Source organism: Aspergillus glaucus (assembly GCF_001890805.1).
Source record: "Aspergillus glaucus CBS 516.65 unplaced genomic scaffold ASPGLscaffold_5, whole genome shotgun sequence".
Classification (NCBI taxonomy): Eukaryota; Fungi; Ascomycota; class Eurotiomycetes; order Eurotiales; family Aspergillaceae; genus Aspergillus; species Aspergillus glaucus.
Window position 1 is genome coordinate 1,272,100 of NW_019170457.1, and position 17,544 is coordinate 1,289,643.

General features: G+C 50.1%; 7 protein-coding genes across 7 annotated transcripts; 4 read left to right on the forward strand and 3 right to left on the reverse strand.

Moving 5' to 3' along the window:
* Positions 1 to 239: 239 nt before the first annotated feature.
* Positions 240 to 850, forward strand: ASPGLDRAFT_98434 (putative extracellular SCP domain protein Pry1; the record flags this gene model as incomplete). Its single annotated transcript, XM_022550624.1, has 2 exons — positions 240 to 431; positions 488 to 850. Coding segments are annotated over 2 exons (555 nt in total), but the record flags the coding sequence as incomplete, so codon positions are not given.
* Positions 851 to 1,132: 282 nt separating this feature from the next.
* Positions 1,133 to 3,755, reverse strand: EifCb (translation initiation factor eIF3 core subunit b). The gene is made up of 4 exons (XM_022546071.1): positions 3,594 to 3,755; positions 3,325 to 3,517; positions 1,714 to 3,244; positions 1,133 to 1,664 (listed from the first exon to the last, which is right to left on the reverse strand). Exons 1-4 carry the CDS (start codon positions 3,667 to 3,669, stop codon positions 1,236 to 1,238), a joined length of 2,229 nt encoding a protein of 742 aa, XP_022403496.1. The 5' UTR covers positions 3,670 to 3,755; the 3' UTR covers positions 1,133 to 1,235.
* Positions 3,756 to 4,734: 979 nt separating this feature from the next.
* On the forward strand, positions 4,735 to 6,704 carry ASPGLDRAFT_44673 (SWIB/MDM2 domain protein). The gene is made up of 5 exons (XM_022546072.1): positions 4,735 to 5,139; positions 5,220 to 5,356; positions 5,437 to 5,922; positions 5,974 to 6,024; positions 6,092 to 6,704. The coding sequence occupies exons 1-5, from the start codon at positions 5,133 to 5,135 to the stop codon at positions 6,275 to 6,277; spliced, it is 867 nt and encodes a 288-aa protein (XP_022403497.1). The 5' UTR covers positions 4,735 to 5,132; the 3' UTR covers positions 6,278 to 6,704.
* Positions 6,705 to 6,948: 244 nt separating this feature from the next.
* On the reverse strand, positions 6,949 to 8,845 carry ASPGLDRAFT_120879 (bifunctional fumarylacetoacetate hydrolase/alpha/beta hydrolase family protein; the record flags this gene model as incomplete). Its single annotated transcript, XM_022540184.1, has 3 exons — positions 6,949 to 7,965; positions 8,021 to 8,200; positions 8,258 to 8,845. The coding sequence occupies 3 exons, from the start codon at positions 8,843 to 8,845 to the stop codon at positions 6,949 to 6,951; spliced, it is 1,785 nt and encodes a 594-aa protein (XP_022403498.1).
* A 171-nt stretch (positions 8,846 to 9,016) lies between these two features.
* Positions 9,017 to 9,763, reverse strand: ASPGLDRAFT_56359 (cytochrome b5-like heme/steroid binding domain-containing protein; the record flags this gene model as incomplete). The annotated part of the gene is made up of 3 exons (XM_022548191.1): positions 9,017 to 9,313; positions 9,372 to 9,473; positions 9,532 to 9,763. The coding sequence occupies 3 exons, from the start codon at positions 9,761 to 9,763 to the stop codon at positions 9,165 to 9,167; spliced, it is 483 nt and encodes a 160-aa protein (XP_022403499.1). The 3' UTR covers positions 9,017 to 9,164.
* A 262-nt stretch (positions 9,764 to 10,025) lies between these two features.
* ASPGLDRAFT_1512226 (uncharacterized protein) lies at positions 10,026 to 14,395 on the forward strand. Its single transcript, XM_022542229.1, has 13 exons — positions 10,026 to 10,354; positions 10,411 to 10,453; positions 10,519 to 10,568; positions 10,619 to 10,768; positions 10,825 to 10,909; positions 10,971 to 11,211; positions 11,263 to 11,351; positions 11,406 to 11,696; positions 11,756 to 12,405; positions 12,455 to 12,646; positions 12,711 to 12,787; positions 12,845 to 13,082; positions 13,156 to 14,395. Exons 1-13 carry the CDS (start codon positions 10,180 to 10,182, stop codon positions 14,082 to 14,084), a joined length of 3,210 nt encoding a protein of 1,069 aa, XP_022403500.1. The 5' UTR covers positions 10,026 to 10,179; the 3' UTR covers positions 14,085 to 14,395.
* Positions 14,396 to 14,416: 21 nt separating this feature from the next.
* Positions 14,417 to 17,257, forward strand: ASPGLDRAFT_73003 (uncharacterized protein; the record flags this gene model as incomplete). Its single annotated transcript, XM_022549647.1, has 5 exons — positions 14,417 to 14,438; positions 14,788 to 15,740; positions 15,806 to 16,596; positions 16,656 to 16,773; positions 16,830 to 17,257. 5 exons carry the CDS (start codon positions 14,417 to 14,419, stop codon positions 16,869 to 16,871), a joined length of 1,926 nt encoding a protein of 641 aa, XP_022403501.1. The 3' UTR covers positions 16,872 to 17,257.
* Positions 17,258 to 17,544: the final 287 nt, after the last annotated feature.

The window sequence follows — 17,544 nt, forward strand, 5'->3', positions numbered from 1 at the left end:
GCGCCAGACATGAGATTAAAGGCAGAAACAGTATCCACAGAGCCTGTACAGTAACAGAATAAAACACCACCGTCCCTTGGCTATGCCGGAAATAAAAGCCATATATTCAGATTTACTATCATTTAACTACTAATATCATGATTCCCCTATTCAGCATATCCAGATGTACACGCATACTCTGGCTCAGTCTACTCTTCCTCTCACTCACCCAAGCGCAAGAGCAGGAGACCGTCCTCATCACCACCACACTCACCTCGACACCAACCTCACCCACACCAGCATCTTATACCTCTCTCAAAGAATTCAAAGACACAGTCCTATCCATAAGCAACGACTACCGCAACGAACACGACGCCTGCACATTAACATGGAACGACACACTAGCCGACTACTCCCGCAACTGGGCCCAGCAATGTAAATGGAAGCATTCTGTAAGTCCCCCATACATACACCTTTTACCTGTACCAACAGCTAATAAAGAAAATAGAAAGGGCCATACGGCGAAAATCTCTCCTTCGGCTACCCCAACGCCTCCTCCGCCATCGCAATCTGGGGCGAAGAACGCAAAATGTACAACTTCAAGCTCCCCACAGGTTTCACCGAGGAAACCGGGCATTTCACGCAATTAGTCTGGAAAGCTACGACGCAGGTTGGTTGTGCGGCCGTGGACTGCGGGTATGATGATGATGATGCAAAGGATGAGGAAACGGGGGATTTTGAGAAGGCGTTGGGGTGGTATGTTGTTTGTGAGTATGCGCCGGCGGGGAATGTTATGGGGAAGAATAAGAAGTGGTTTAAGGCGAATGTTGTGCCGGAGAAGGCGAGGGGTGGTGGTGGACGAACCGGGTCTGGTCATCATGGAGATGATGATGATGATGATGAGGATAAGGATAATGGGGCTGCTGGACGGTATATAGGGAGGGTTGGGCTTTGGTTGGCCATGGTCTATGGTGTTTTCTTCATGTTATAAGGACAAGTTTCTTGCAAATACTCAATCTATAATGGATATAATCGAACTTTCTAACGAGGTCATGATTTTCATCTCTCATACTACCAACGTTGCACATGATCCACCAAGTGAAATGCAACAGATCTCTCATTTTTTGAATCATCCCACACTCGGATAGGGGAACGGAAGCAGATTCTCTCGCTTCAAAAGGACACGGTAAAAAAGAAAATAGAAAAGGCCACATTAAATACGAACAAGAGGGAAATGAGAAAAATAATATTTCCAATCAACCGATAACTTCCTCGTGCTCCTCGACAATCTCCTCCACCATCTCCTCGACAACAGTCTCGCCTTGCTCCTCGGCCTCGGGACGTGCGTCCTTGGCCAGCTTGGCCTCGTCTGCGTTCTCGGGGAGGTCGTAGGCCTCCCGCTCCTCGGCCAGGAACTCCTTCTCCCGACGGAGCCAGGCGGTCCACTCGTTGATGACACGCTTGCGGGTCTCCACGACAGCGGTGTTGGCAATGTCGACGGCGTACTTGTCCTCCTCTTCGAATTCCTTCGAGTATTCCCGGAGGTTCTTGCGGACTTGCTTCTGTTCTTCCTTGCTGAGGAGGGTTGCGGGGCGAGGACGCCAGACGAACTGCTTGAACTTGTCGGTAGGGTGTTCGGCGAGGGTGTTACCGGAGAAGGTGTGGATGCTCCATCCGTTTTCCATCTAAGTGCATGTTAGTCGCAATTGACGCGTAAAAATTAAGAAGACTTACCGAATGGGTCCACGAACTAGCGCTGGTGACAACGTAGCGACCAGTAGGATCCCAGTCAATATCCGTAACACCGTAGTGCTCAACAGTCGCCAGTAATTGAAGGTTGGCGGCGAAATCCTTCTCTCCCTCGGGCTTCTCACCCTCAAAGTCCATGTCCCAGAAGTCCATGTCGAAACTGGTCTGCGAGTGAACGGTACCAACGACGACGAAACGGCCCTTGGGCGACCAGTAGATGGCGTTGTTGTTCTTCTTGTCGAGAGTGCGCACCAGCTTGAAGCTTCCTAGTTGGTGACCCTTCTTTTCAGGGGCGAAGAAAGAGACGGCTGTCTTAGGCCCAACGGCAGCACCGGCAACGGCTTCTCCGGTGGTAATGGCGACGAAACGGCTGCCATTGGGTTCCCAGGCGAAGTTGATCACAGTGTCCTTGAGACTGTCGACAACCTCGACAGGAACACCCTTCTCGCGCACGCGGAAAATCTCGAGGTTGGTGGCGAGCGACTTCTTGGACTTGGAGTGACGGTCGACCTTGACACAGACGTAGGTACCCTGGGACTGCCAGTGAAGCTTGACATCGGAAACGTTGAAGAGGTTACGGGTACGGACGGTCTCCTTGGAGGGAACGCTCATCATACCGACTCTGGCGGGGCTGCTGCCCATTTCAGGCGTCCAGAAGCACAGCAGCTGTTCGTACTGCTTGATACCCTCGCGCTGGGTCGTCGCAGGAGACCACTCAAAGTCCATCACACCGTCAATCTTAACAGACGTCTTACCCAGCAAGTTCATCCGCGGCGCTTCGTAGATCGAAATCGACTGGCCCTGAAGCATTCTGGCAACGTACTTCTCATCAGCGGACCACTTGAATGCAGGCCACTGCACCTTCTTCTTGGGCTGGTCACCCTCGCCTGCAGGACCGGCGGTCAAGTCGTGAGAAACGAACGACCGCAGAGGCTTCCCGGTAGCGATATCCCAGATGATGATGTTCTTTCCATCCTCCTCGTAGCTCAGAACCGGTTGACCCTCTTCGACCTGGATCGGGCGAGCGGACCAGGTGGTCAAGTAGCTCTCATTTGGCGAGAATTCGACCAACTGTACAAACGGATGGGGGAACTGCTTCTGTTTCGTGAACGACGGGCCGCCCCAGAGCTGAATACCCTGCGGGTGGACGGAGGCGAGGAAGGAACCCTTGGGCGACCACTGTACGAACAACTGTGTCCAGTGGGCACGGTCGACCACATTCTCAGGCTCGTTGCCCTTGTTATTCCAGAAAACACCGACCTTCTCGCCCCGGAAGAGGGCGAACTGGTCGCGAGCGCTGGCGTCGCCCAACCACGAGCGCAGGTGCTCCTTCTCCTTGAACGGCTCGACGGTTGGCGGCTTGTACTCCTCCTCGATACGTCCTTCACGGCCATAGCGATCGATATCCATCAACTTGTTCACGGAAAGGGTGTGCTTCTTGTCCAGGGGGACACCGTGGAGCTGCTTAACGGCGGCGACGGCTTGTTCGGGGGTCTCGTACTCGACGAAGGCGAAACTATCCAACCACGCATTAATTTTTTCATTCTTCCTTGCCAAAGCGACCCTCCAAGTATTCCTTCTCCTCGCAATACGTACCCTTCGGACTTGCTCTTGTCGTTGACGGGCATAAAAACGGCATCTTCGGAGGTGTGGCCGACCGCGTTGAGTTTCCTCAACAAGAACTTGATGAGCTTTTGCCGGCTCTCTTCAGGAACGACCGGAAGGCCATCGATGACGATAAATGTATCCAAACCCTCCTCGAGTTTCACATCGTATTGCGCCTTGAGATCTGGTGGATGACCGCGGGCGTTAGAAGAGGGGCAACAAACAAAAGCGAAAAATTCGATCCTCAGCCGGCTACTCACCCGAGAAATCAACCTCCTCCTCGACCTCCTCCTCGTGGAGGTCCTGCTCGGTAAGGGTATCGAAACTGGGCGCCATCTTAGCGGACCGCGGGCTGCGCAAAAAAAGGGCCTTTTTGACGGGGAATGCGAATGAAAGAGTCTGGCTTTGCTTTGCTGGTCGCCGCTCCCCGGTTTAGGGCAAAAGCGAACAATTCCAGTCCTGTGTGCGATTGCGGCTGACTCAGGGATGACTCAGCCCGAACTCGGTCCCTCTAGTTGACTACCATTTCAAGGGATTCAACTCTATGCTACTGAGTATTAGACACTCATTTTGGATTATGATTCTTATTTCCGTTGCCGCATTTGCCAAAGAACTCTTACTTACCAAAGAACCAATCTAATCAAAAAAGCTATGACAGCCCGAGTGTCCCTGACGACCGCTTGACAACCGCACCTTTTGATAACACCTACCTACGGAGTACATACGAATTTTGCTGTTATATACAAAGTACATCAGACGAGAGCACAATTATCAGAACCGAAAATACCATGATCGAGGAAGCCCCATGAGCAGATAGATGGATCTGCGTCGTTACGCCTGTCACACCCGTTGAGAGACTGCTCGAGTTCCCGCTACAGTTCAGAATTTTACTCTGATCGATAAACACCAGCCACCACTGACATCTATCCCTTGCGAACGTGCCCCATGGACCGACTTGAATTGATAGCGTTGGATACTGGAATCTTGCAGGAGTATGGGTTAAGATACCATTCGGGACGGGAGACGGGCAGGCAACCCGTAGTGACAGACACCTGGGCCTGTTTCTACTCCGTACTGTTGCAGGGAATAGGATCGCCATTGCAGATGGTTATTTTCCGGTGTTATGAAGGTAATAGGAGAATGCCTTACAGGGGATTCTGCGGCGTAGAAAACTTGTCTGCTTACCCTCCGCAGTTACTCCGTACCCTGTCGGGCCTGCCACCCAGCAGCACTACTAGATACCTAGCCATAATACTCTGTACAGCCCGTATACTCCGTACTCCGTAGTAAACAGCTACTAGTAACTGTCCAGCCACGCGTGTCACGTGTGACAACTTCCCCGGCCGCCCGCATTCTTTACATAAGCACGGCATCATGAGTTGCTCTCCAGATCGGAAGATCAGACGTAGCGATGCATATACCTGTCTGAGCTCTGAAGGGAAGGGAAAACAGACCAGAGACACTTCGCTTTTGCTCTTCACTGCTGCCGGTACTCCCAACTACTCGTTGTCCTCCGGTTGTCTCTGTTGTTGTCTTTGTTTGGGCTCCTTTTAATATCGCCTGCTTCTATCGTCCGTTCCTGTCGCGCGTTTCCTGGAGATCTCATGCCCCGCCGGTCCTAAGCGCCCAGCGATATACCCAGTGGTCACCGTACCTTTTGACAGCTCGAATTTGGTTATTGGGATATTCTTGTGCTCGTTGCAGAACTTGCTTTTTCGGCATATTCGGGGCATCTTCGCATTGGTGCCAGTGCAATTGTTTGCTTTTGCTCAGGGAAGGGGACCGTATACTTGGACAGGATGTCGCGTAAGCTTGGCTTGCTCCATGGCACCTTACCTTTATTTGCCGAACTTCGTGCTGACCTGCTTTCTTCGCCTCCTTGGCAGTTCCCCCGGAGACTCGCGAACAGTATATTCAGGTCATCGACTCCATTCTGGCCCAAAGTGACCTGAACACCATCTCCGAAAAGCGCATCCGCAGAGGCCTCCAGGATGCCGTCGGCCATGATCTCACACCGCAGAAGGTCTGTCGGCGGCTTTTCGCATAGATATACTTTGTGAAGATGGAAGCCCTAGTGGAGCCTATGCTAACTCTTACCCCTAGGCTGCGATCAAGCAGCTTATCATGGAACGATTCGACATTTTCGCGGACCAGGATGGGATAAATGCTTCTGGGGATGGGGATAAGTCGGCCGAATCGACGACCAACGGCCACGATAACAGCGGCGGCTCAGCCACGCCTGCCGAACCTTCGCCCTCCACGCTCTCTGCGTCACCACAGAAACGCGCAGCAGAAAGCGAAGAACCAGCAGATAGCCTAGATGACGCATCCCCGCCGGCCAAGAAACAGAAGCCGGATCACGATATCGACGCAGATGCCCTCTTTGCGGCCAAATTACAAGCCGAAGAAAATTTGCGTGCCCGGCCCACCCGAGGTGCCAGCACACGGAGAGCGGCGCCTGTGAAGAAGAAAACCAAGCCTAAGCCCAAGACAAAGACGTCCAAGAAGGTCAAGGTAGAGGATGATTCGGATGTTGGTTCGGGGTCCGAGTCGGGCAAGAAGGAGGTCAAACGGTCTGGCGGATTTCACGTATGTCTAGCCATGTCCCCCAGGGGCTGATTGACGCTAACGGGTCTAAAGGCACCAATGGCACTTTCGCCTGCACTCTCGTCTCTTCTGAATGAAGAAATTGTATGTCTCTGTTGACATTTCTCAATCTCGCACTATTTCCCGCCAACACGTACTAACTGGCAAATAGCTATCGCGACCTCAAACGGTCAAGAAAATGTGGGAGCATATTCACAAACATGAGCTTCAAGACCCCAGTGACCGACGCCACATCCTATGTGACGATGGAATGCGTGCCGTCTTCAAGCAGGATCGGATACACATGTTCGCCATGACCAAAATTCTCAATCAAAACCTGTACAGCCCAGACGATTAGTCCACATATCTGGGGACTCCATGACGATATGTCTACTTTTTTTCGTTTAAAGCTGGGTAGTTCAGCCTGCCCTACTGCATTTATGACGTTCGATATTCCCTTTTCAGCACTGTTCACTGCATAAGTCCGGGGGCGCCATCTATTCGTCAAGCCGTTCAATCTCCTCATTCTTCATTGCTTTGTCTGTCTACATTCAGTGTCCATTCATTATCCGAGTATATGTATTTCGTTTCTTTTGTCGATTTTCTTTTTCTCATTTTTTCTCCAGCGGGAGTTGGTGCTGCCCTTGCATTGCAAGGAAGAAGATACTGATCGAGTTCTTTATTGCTTTTTAGGATGGATAATTTCTTATTCATACAGTTTAGCTATCAATAGTTAATTTGCTTTTATAGCGTGGAATATGTTTGTCAGCGGAAGCATTCCGGCCGTAGTTCTTTGCTTCCTGAAAGCACCTTGTACTGCACCAACACCTCAAAAAAAAAAAAAAATGTCTGCTTCTTCTTAGACACGATTTATAGGACGAATCACCAATGTGGATTATTGGAAGTGGTCTATTTATTCTCTTGTCGTCTTCGAGTCACGCGAAGATGTGCAAAGTTCTCCTAATACCATAACTCCGACTAGATCTTCGACTAGCATGCCACTCCGACATACACCATAATAGTGTCATTCTATCTATCTAATTCTAAATCTTTTATCTTTACAAAAAAACTTTGCACAGCAGTGGCAACTCCATCCACATCTTCAAATACATGCCAATGCCCGACATCCTTGAGGACAATCGGCGGCAAGCTCTGAGAAATCCTCTGAGAATAAGAAGTACACAAAGCCGGAGGACTAACTTTGTCCTCGTCACCGGTGATTATCAAAGTCTCGCACTTAATAAATTCGACAGGTAACGGCTTACTCGCAGCCAAAGCCATACACGCCTTTGCGTAAGACTCGGGCTCAGTCGCGAGCAGCGAGAGTCGAACAGCCGTGAGTCCAACGCCAGACGCTTTCGTTCTGGTAGAAGTGCCAGATGCGCAAACCGCATCGACTACTGCAAGTATACCTTTCTCGCGGACTAGCTCCGCGCGGTCGTTGAATGCATTGACCGCGGGGTCCGGTAGAGGGTTGGGTGCTGGACCGAGGAGAATGAGTTTGTGGACTAGGTCGGGATGTTTGATGGCGAATTGCAAGGCCACGAGACAGCCCATTGAGTGAGCTACCAGTGTTGTACCCGAAGTAGATGAGAGGCCAGCGACGTCGAAGACGCCGGCTAGATCACTGGCAAGGGATTCAATGCTGATGACGGACAAAGGAGATGTTGGTGATAGCCCATGTCCTTCCAGATCAGCGAGGTGCAGCTCATGCGACTTGTCGAGACCAAGGGAGTTAATCAACGACGTGTAGAATTCCGATGAGCCGCCCAAGCCGTGCACGAACACAATCGGGCTACCCCCGGTGCCATGCTTCTTGTAGTAGAGTGGCTTGCCATTGATCTGGGTCAGACAGCCGCCGGTGATGGCTTTGGAAGCGTTGTTGGATGGCAGTGTCAGGTCACTGGGAGCGGGTGCCAGCGATGTAAGCGGGTCTCTTTCTATGATCTCGTTTTTGAGTTGGCCCAGGCCGGAGATGGACACCGTGACTTCGTCTCCGGGATTAAGGAACACGGGGGGTTTCTGTCCAAAGCCGACTCCCGCTGGCTGTTTATCACTGTTGTCAGTATTATGTAGGTCGATACATGGGAGTATGACATACAGTTCCGGTAGCAATGACATCTCCCGGTTGAATCGTCGTGCCGCGTGAGACAGTTTCGATCAGAGTAGGGACAGAGAAGATCAAATCGTTGGTGGTTGCGTTCTGTCTCTCTTGACCATTGACAAAGGTTTGGACGGTGAGGACATCCGGAAGCTTGCTCGAGGGTACGGCAACCGGTCCCTAAAGGATCCCGTAAGTCTTATTGATTCATACCTGAAATGGAAAAGCAATACTCACCATTGGGCAATAAGTATCACCGGACTTGCCAATGAAGAACTGTTTGTGATCACGTTGCCGTTCTCTAGCTGTCACATCATTGATAATAGTATATCCCCAGACATACTCCATGGCGTTTTCCTTTCTAACATCGAAGCCAGCCTTCCCAATAATCACGCCCAGCTCTCCCTCATAATCCAGCGTCTGCGTAAAGTTCCGATGGAGGGCAATGGGATGTCCATGACCCACGATGGAAGTCGCACGCTTGGTAAACAGGACAGGATGTGTCGGCTGGTCAACTTTATCGGAGCTGTCATATCCGGACTTGTTGAACTCGACGGCATGCTCTGCATAGTTCTTTCCAACTGCTAGGATATCCCGGCCGCTGATCGGAGGGAGAATTTGGACGGTGTTGAGGGGGATAGGACGACCGGTTGGTTTGAGGTTTTCCTGTCCTGCTTGGATAACTTGGTATAGGCTTTCTAGCGGCGTGCCAGAGGCAAAGGAGAGAGGTTGGATGGTGGTATCGTCCCAATTGAGGTGACCGATGCGCGGGACTTTAAGGTCAGGACGCACAAAGGCGATGTAGTTGGTCAAGGGGGATGCCATTGTCAGTTTGAAGCGTGGAATAGAATTGTCCAAGCTCTTCTCTGCCACTAGGGGGCTGGGGTTGGAATTAAATACTCTACGAAACCACAATTCTCATCTCCGAAGCCCCTCCCCCACCTTCGAGCCCAATTTAAGAAAACAATCGGAGGAAGAAGATATGCATACTTGATGTCCACAACGGTCAATTAAATTTACCGGACAACCGGCAATACCCCAGGTTTACCCCGGATTCCGTGCGGGGACATAGTCATCTCCGAAAGATGTCTCCGAAATGCTTTGATACAGGAATTGCCACGCCACGACGCTATGATATCTCAATTCAAGCTAAAAATAAAGGTTTCCAGAGCTGTCGGATAAAAGTCGGCTTCGGCTCTTTGTAGGGGTTCGGAACGTTGCTTGTTCGGCCTACGCGAAGTTCCGCTCCTAGTGATTCCAGGGTGCTTTTGGAATGAATTTTGTGGAATTGCCCTGCGAGACAAGTATCTCTCAGTAAAGTTGACATTTAGCATGTGCGTCAAGTACTCACAGGAACAAGACTTGCCGCTCAAGTTCCGTAAAGGTGCCTGTCCGCCAGGATGCCGCTTTGCGAAGTCGGTCACGTCGTAAACAATGTCATCGATCACAATCCCTATTATTTCTTATAAGAATAATATACATAAAATAGAATGCCGGGTACGGTAACTAACACATGGGAGACCCATCCCTGCCATCTGCATTCTGGACTTCGCCGGTCGAGATAAATGGTAGACCGTTCGATGCTTGTTTATGGTGCTTCCGATCACGCGGATGGTTTCTGTCATTCTGGCTAGAAGGAGGCGATATAGTGGCGTATTCAACATGCATTGTTGTTAAGACATCATTACTCTTTGGAAAAGATGTCAAGCCGAAGCTTGGTGTTTGTTGTACCCGGAAGTCCATTGTGAGACTCAATGTAGAAACGCAACCTGGGACAAAAAGGTATGAATATCGACAAACAATGAGGGGGTCTCGTAGTCTCTTTCTTCCCCTCAACTCGTACGTACTAATGTTGCACCTAAACGTAAGGTCTCCAGACATCTCCGACATCTCCGAGCGATGATTCCGACGACCAACTCACCCAATGACTTGAATTCAAAGTTGTATGACAATGATACGTTCGGATAGTCGATCTTCGTACGGAGTTACTTTTCATTCATGCGGGGAAAGAAGTGAGTGCGTAGCCCTGACTGAGCTTCCGGCGCTTGATGCTCATCTATTATAAATGCGGCCTCATTCTCTGACCCCATTCTTTCTGTGTCTCTGATTTCTGAGAGACTGAATTATTAGCTTCTCATTACCCCTTACTCTCGATTCATATGGCCTCTGCAATGAGCATGTCCTTACCATATGTCAATGGAGCCAGCCGTGGCTCGAAGTACCCAAACAGGACCATTGCTGACTGGGGAAGTCCATTGCCGACACGGAAGCTCTCTCCTCATGACGATGTTCACTTTGATCCTGCGTTGGAACCTCGTGCGCATCACATGGTGGGTAAGTAGACACGAGACTAAGAAACATATCGTCTAGTAACTCACCGTCCTATCTAGAGACACCGTCTACCTCCAAGATATTGTTCCTCAACGTCCAAATGTAAGTCTCACCTCTATCCAGCACATACATACCAGTATCCCAACTAATATCTTTCCTGGCTATAGTATAGATTCTACCGGAGCCGAACCGTACCACGGCGATGTCTACGTGCAAGGTATTGCTACGCCTACTTTACCATATCGCAGAAGCTTATAATTTGAATAGGAGAGCGGATTCGCTATGTTGGAAATGTGCCAAACGTCGAGACGCTACGCAACGATCCTACGGTTCGAGTGATCCAGGGCAACGGTAGAACCCTCATATCCGGTCTAGGCGATGCACACACTCATTTCACGTGGAATGGGACGGCTCTCGGTAACAACATCGCATGATTATATGGCTAAAGTATATGCTTATGAGATGGATAACAGATAACCTTGGCGCGATTGGGGTGGAAGAACATACCATCAGCACTGCTCGGTCTGCGATGATTTATCTGGATTCGGGATATACCATGTACGTCTCCTGTCCATCCTTCCTACCCTTAAATCTACTGATGTCCTATTTCGTCGACAAGGTGCTACGGTGCAGCTTCAGCGAAGGATCGCCTCGATTGCGTTGTCCGCGATGCGATCAACCACGGGAGCATCCCTGGTCCGCGTTACCTCGCAAATGGGAAAGAGATTGCCCGTCGAGGGAAAGAGCTCACCACGGGGATTACTACATTTGCTGATGGACCTCTCGAGATGCGGGAGGTTATCCGACATCACGCTTCTCTGGGAGTGGACCAGATCAAGCTGAGCATGTCAGGCGAAGAGGTAAGAGATAATCCCGGACTATGTCTTGACCTTTGACTGACGATTGATTAGATCCTGGAGGATCGTGCCGCGGAAGACAGCTACTTCAGTGAAACGGAAACAGCAGCATGTGTGGACGAAGCACATCGTCTTGGCTTACGGTAAGAGGTCCGCTCGTTATACTCCGTCAATCATTGCTAAAGATCGGTAACCAGGGTCTGTTCCCATGCCCGAGCTCGTGATTCCGTCGCTCAATGTGTGCGACATGGTGTCGATGTCATCTACCATGCCAGCTACATTGACGAAGCCACCATGGATGAGTTGGAGAAGAATAAGCATCGTCATGTTGTTGCTCCGGCCTTGAACTGGCTATACGCAACTACATATGATGCAGGTCCATTTGGCTATTCCTTTGATAAGGCTGAGCAAGATGGGTACAAGAAAGAGCTCGACATTGCCATCAAGGCTTGCAAGGAAATGCACCAAAGAGGAATCACCGTCTTGCCGTACGTCTCCTGTTCTTCTACAGGTTGCCCTTCGAAATGCAGCTAACATCAATCACTAGAGGCGGTGATTACGGCTTTGCTTGGACACCCCATGGCACATACTCCAGGGACCTGGAACATTTCGTCAAGATGCTAGACTTCACTCCCATGGAGGCAATAATCTCGGCCACCGCTGGAGTTGCCAGACTATTCATGCAGGACCAGGAACTTGGCAAAGTCCAGCCTGGCTACTATGCGGACATGATCTTGGTAGACGGGGATCCTCTGAAGGATATCTCCGTTCTCCAAGATCATGAAAAGCTCAATGTCATTATGATCAATGGCAGGATCCACAAGGCATCGCCCAGGGACTTTGAGCTCTCAAGACCTGCCCAGATCGAGGAGCCCATATGGCAACCCAGCAACAAGTTCAGCAACTATGTATGCTATCTTGATGATCAGCAAAAGTCTCATGTCGGTCATCTTGATCTGGAAAATTCCATGGTTACTCCGTTGGCAATGCTCTCTGGCGCACCAGTCGGTTCACTTTACCAAGTGATTGAACTGGAGAACGCAGTCGTCCCATGCGGTGACCCTGTTCCTCTCGCTGGGCTCACCATCCAGGCACCGCTGAACGACCGTGATATTCTGGCCGTGGGCAAGAACTATGTTGACCATGCCGTTGAGTTCAACCGGAGTGGATTCGACTCGAGTGATAAGATCGACCAACGTGAGCGCTCTTAGCTTCTGCCATGTTGACGCAAAGCTGACCCTCATAGCAACTCATCCGGTTATTTTCACCAAGAGGTCCACGAGCATTGTTGCCTGCGGTAATGAGATTTATCCTCATACGGAGTTCACGGGAACCTTGGACTATGAGGGTGAGATAGGTGTTATTATTGGGAAGTCTGGGTTCCGGATTGACGAAGGGAATGCCATGGACTATGTATGGGGTTATACCATTATCAACGGTGAGCACAGCCAGCCCGAAAATTGGCAAATCTCTTAATGGCACGCGCTAATACCGACCTATAGATATGACGGCTCGTGAACGACAGAGAGACCACAAGCAGTTCTACCTTGGGAAATCAGCAGACACATTCTGCCCGATGGTAAGAATTTCAGATAGCTGAATCGAGAATCCAATGTGCATTCTGACACTCCCTCAGGGTCCGATTGCTGTCCCGGCTGGTCAGCTCCCGAAGAAGCTACGCGTGCAGACATTTGTAAACGGGGAGAAACGCCAGGATGCTACCACAGATGATCTCATCTTCTCTGCTGCGAAGCTGATCTCTGTTATTTCCGAGGGTGGGACGATCAGGCCCGGAGATGTCATCGCTACCGGCACTCCTGCCGGTGTTGGTATTGGCAAGAACCCGGCCAAGTTTCTCAAGCCGGGGGACAAGGGTGAGTTATCCCAAACACAAACGTGTCTTTGTCTGTCCAAAGGTGTGAACTAATAAGGTAATTCGATCTACAGTTGAGGTATCTGTCACCGGGCTCGGTTCTCTTGAAAACCGCATTGCGAATCCGTCATCAGAGAACGCTGTTGCTAAGCGTGTTCCTCTTGAAAGTCACTTGGCCAATCTCAACATTGAACGCACAGTTGGTGGTTCCGGACTGATGTGTCTTGATGGGAAACAAATGAACGTCCGTAAAATTGGAACAGGGCCGGATATCGCTGTGTTCGTCCACGGACTCGGTGCTTCAAGTGAATATTACACGCCAATCATTAAAAGCGGAGGCTTCGAAGATCATTACACAAGTTATGTTTATGATCTTGAGGGTCATGGACTTTCGGCGACCAATGTTGCGTCAATCGTCAACATCGAGAGCTTTGCCGACGATCTTGCCAATGTGGTTGCATTGACCGGAGCCAGTTCAATCACTCTGTTCGCTCATTCACTGGGCTGCCTCATCGCCATGGCTTTTACTCTTCGCGACACCAGCAAAGTCAAGAAGATTGTTCTTATGGGACCACCGCCATGTCCTCTCCCCGAAGCTGGCAAGGTCGCGATGAGCAAGCGTGCCGCTGCCGTTCGTGCAATGGGTATGATGGCCTCTGGAACAGCGGACGCCGTCAGCGAAGCCGGAACATCCAATGCCACAAAGGTGTACCAACCTGTTGCATATGCCGCGGTTCGTGCGTCGCTTCTTTCCACCAATCCCGAGGGATACGCAAAGGCGTGCACGGCAATCGCGACAGCGTCCCCAATGGCGGTTGAGAAGTTGACAATGCCGGTTCTCCTGATGACCGGCGATGAAGACAAGACCTCCCCTGTGAATGTTGTGACGGACCTCCACGAACGTCTTCCCGATTCCCGCATGGAGGTTCTGCGATGCACTGGCCATTGGCAGGCGTATGAGAATATTGAGGGGGTTTCGCGTCTGATACGGTATTTCGCTTGACTAGGTAAACAGGATGATGAAGGTTTGGAAGAGCAAAGACACAGCGTGTCACTGAAATTGAATGAATCCACCTCCAGAAGCAGCACGGGGTTTCTGGTCAGGTTTCTAGCTGCACTCGTCCTCATTGTCCTTGTCGTCCTGACCACTCTTTTCGTCGAGGGACTGGGGGTTCAAGAGCTGCGTGAGCCTGTACGCCATATTCGCCATTTTTATACCGTCATGATTCGATGGATCGAGTTGTTCCTTGATAAGTATTATATACCAATATAACTAGTTACATAGTTGGCCATAACCAATTCAAGTTCGCCTTCTTCCCCACGATTTAGGGAGTCATGTCGCAAAGACCGTTGGCATGTATCAAACACATGTAGAATCTCTTCAGAATAGCATCCAAATGATTCTCTTAATGACGTATCTCTAGTTAGTAGAGAGATGTGGCGAAGATAGGAGCAAGAGAGGGTGCTCGGAGATAAGTGGCGGGGATATCTCACGTGGACAACGTCAACTCCGAATGCGTTGGACATAAACCTACTCCTCTCTGCGGGAAAGCTTCTCGGGGTCTTCAACCTATTCACATTAACGCTGAATTATTGTATTTCATTTCCCCGAGGGGCCGAGATCATGCCTGAAGCACCGGTCCCTAGCATAGGCGCGGGTGGACCTGCCGTACCTGCTCCTCCACCTCCGGAGATTCCAGTTTCAGGCGCCAATTCAACGCCTAGCAATGGTAATAACAAGTCACGGACCCGTACATTCAATCGCCGGCCAAGGAAACCTATTAGTTGTCATCCATGTCGAAAATCCAAGCTGAAGTGCGACCGACAGCAGCCCTGTGCCTCGTGCAAACGGCGAGAGTGTATCAAATCCTGTGTTTATGAAGGTCCCCGTAAGGACAAGGCGGATGCGGGGAGGCTGGCATCACCTGAGGCCGTACGACGTCCTGGTTCAAGAGATTCTCAAGGTCTGGCCAGCCCAGAGTCTCTGTCGTCGGCCCCGGGCCCGAACAGATTCCACCGCACGCCAATTCAAACGACGAACTCATTGACCCACGACCATGACTACCAAGAGTATAGTCATGCTCATTGGGACGCTCTTTTGCAGCGGCCGATAGATCAAATGCGTCAACAGTCATCGCCGCAACATGACCCTTTTTCACTTCCAGGTAACCTCTGCTTTCCGTTTTCTTTAGGTCCTAAAGTGTCAAAGAGCGAGATCTTGGCTATGTTGCCGTCCTTCCATGCTTGCGAGTATCTAATTACACAATATTTCCTGCGCCTGTCGCCCCTGTTCCATATTTTACATGGGCCGACGTTTCAGAAGCAATACGATTCGTTCAAGCAGGATCCGTCCGGTGCGGACCTTTCCTGGATGGCGCTATTGTTCTTGATCTGCTCCGCGACTTTGAAGAGTATGGAAAAGGATGAGATTGCGCTAGTCGATATTCATCCTACGGTGTCCGATTCTCACGACATATCCTCGATATCTTACAAGCTAAGAGCTGCTGCGTTGATCTGCCTGTCGCAGGATCAATTCTTAATCCGTCACAATATCAACACACTTGAAGCTCTTCTGGTATTGATATATACGATTAGTAACATTGAGGCCGTTGAGCATGCCTGGACATTGCTAGGTGAGTGTTTGCTAATGGAATTCACGGCCGAGATGCATAACTAAGATACTGCCGAACAGGGATCGCATTGAACATAGGCATTGCATTACAGTGCAATACTGACACCAACCATGCGCAGCTCAGCTGTATTGATATCGAACGGCGTCGTCGTTGTTGGGCGGGTATCTTGATGCTGCACACTTACCAGGCTATCTCATTCCGAGATGTTAACATGTCTCTTTTGCTTAATACTGAAGCCACAATGCCGGCGGATGTCAACGATGTCGATATCAGAGATGATGCTATCCTACCGCCATCTAGCAAACCGACCCAGATGTCTGTCATGAAGTTCAAATTTCGAATGTTTCAGCTATCCAGCAAGATCTGCCACCGTCTCTCAGGTAACTCAAGGCTCGACGAAGCTACGCTTGATCATTTCGATAGCCTTATCTTTGAGCAGCAGCAGAGCTGGGACACAGTATTTCTTCTGGATGGGTCGCCTAGTATCTTGGATACTTCAAGCTATGCTCATTGGTGCATCTTGCAATTGTATGCGCATCAACTATACCTACTTATACACCGACCGTTCTGCAAACCGCGTGGCCCCTGTTTTCGACCAACGTCTAGAGTGAAATGCATTAGTTCCGGTGCTGCTTTATTGGATATCCATCGCCAGTTCTGCGATCTTCCGCGCCTGCGACATTACCGTTGGTTTGTCTATGGCTTGGTAAGCTTTTATGCCATCCATGGAGCCATGGCGCTGGCATCATGCTTGCTGGATGAGCACGATGCGCATGAATCTTCGTACTACTCCATGTTCGTTGCAGCCGTGGCGCGTTTCGATAGCCTTCAAAGTAAAAGCCAGATATGTATCAAGGCCTGTCCCATTCTTCGACACCTCCAGTGAGTATATATCCGGGCTTGGGAACCCTGATGGATGAATACTGATCCGGCTTTACTAGATCATTGCTGTCCACTGAACAATTCCGACAACCCAACTCGGTTGACTACAACTTCGGAGCTACCTTTGACGACTGGATTGACGGCGTGCAATGGCTAAATCCGGAGTCTATAAACTGGGTAACAAGACCTCTTCCCGCTTCTGGATATTGTGACATTTACTAAATATTCCGCAGGAGTTCTGGGACAGCATATTGAACAACGCACCACCATCCTAATTGGTGTTCTAGGGCCATGTCGCCTGGGAAGCCAAAATCATCCTTTCAATGTCTCGAATTTTGGTGAAATTTTTTATCAGTTTTCCCGCCACTGCGTACACATATACGCTGATGCTGTGATTGAAAGCGGCCAAAATTCCATTCAACCCCCCCTCGCTCACGCAGACAATGAGAGAAAAGTAGCTAGTTTGCCTGAACGGGCCGGTTATTAGCTCCTCGTCAACAGGGAGTGCTCCGGATCAATCAGATCAGGATGGCCATTCTAGGTGTATGCCTTTTTATGTCACTCTTACCAACTCGGTTCCTGGGCATCTATTTAAAATACTGGTTGTGGTCTTGAAGCACCGCAGAAGCACATGTTTTCCTATACTCCGAAACATACACGCCCTCCAGCAATCAGTATAGTAATATGATTAGGGCTGCCGTCGATATCTCCGAAGCAGCTTCCAGGACTCCGATCCGGATCGGAGATGACTGCATATCGGCAGACGTCTCTTTAAAAAAAGAAAGGGAAAACAAATGCCATTGTACTTGAATTGAATTGAATGATGAATGAATGGTTTGATTTTTCACGACTTGTTGCTAGCCAGCGATATGTATTTGCTAGTGATGCCTTATCAGGCAACAACACTACTCACGTGCTGCCTGCCCGCCGCCTTGGAAAGAGAATCTT

Coding starts and splice junctions, on each gene's coding strand:
- EifCb (XM_022546071.1), bottom strand. CDS start 3,669: ATGGCGCCCAGTTTCGATACCCTTACCGAGCAGGACCTCCACGAGGAG. Junction 3,245..3,324: donor GACAAGAGCAAGTCCGAAGG/GTACGTATTGCG, acceptor GTGGTTGGATAG/TTTCGCCTTCGTCGAGTACG. Junction 1,665..1,713: donor CTAGTTCGTGGACCCATTCG/GTAAGTCTTCTT, acceptor ACATGCACTTAG/ATGGAAAACGGATGGAGCAT.
- ASPGLDRAFT_1512226 (XM_022542229.1), top strand. CDS start 10,180: ATGGCCTCTGCAATGAGCATGTCCTTACCATATGTCAATGGAGCCAGC. Junction 10,769..10,824: donor GTGGAATGGGACGGCTCTCG/GTAACAACATCG, acceptor GATGGATAACAG/ATAACCTTGGCGCGATTGGG. Junction 11,697..11,755: donor AGAGGAATCACCGTCTTGCC/GTACGTCTCCTG, acceptor ATCAATCACTAG/AGGCGGTGATTACGGCTTTG.
- ASPGLDRAFT_44673 (XM_022546072.1), top strand. Junction 5,923..5,973: donor AACGGTCTGGCGGATTTCAC/GTATGTCTAGCC, acceptor ACGGGTCTAAAG/GCACCAATGGCACTTTCGCC. Junction 6,025..6,091: donor CTCTTCTGAATGAAGAAATT/GTATGTCTCTGT, acceptor ACTGGCAAATAG/CTATCGCGACCTCAAACGGT.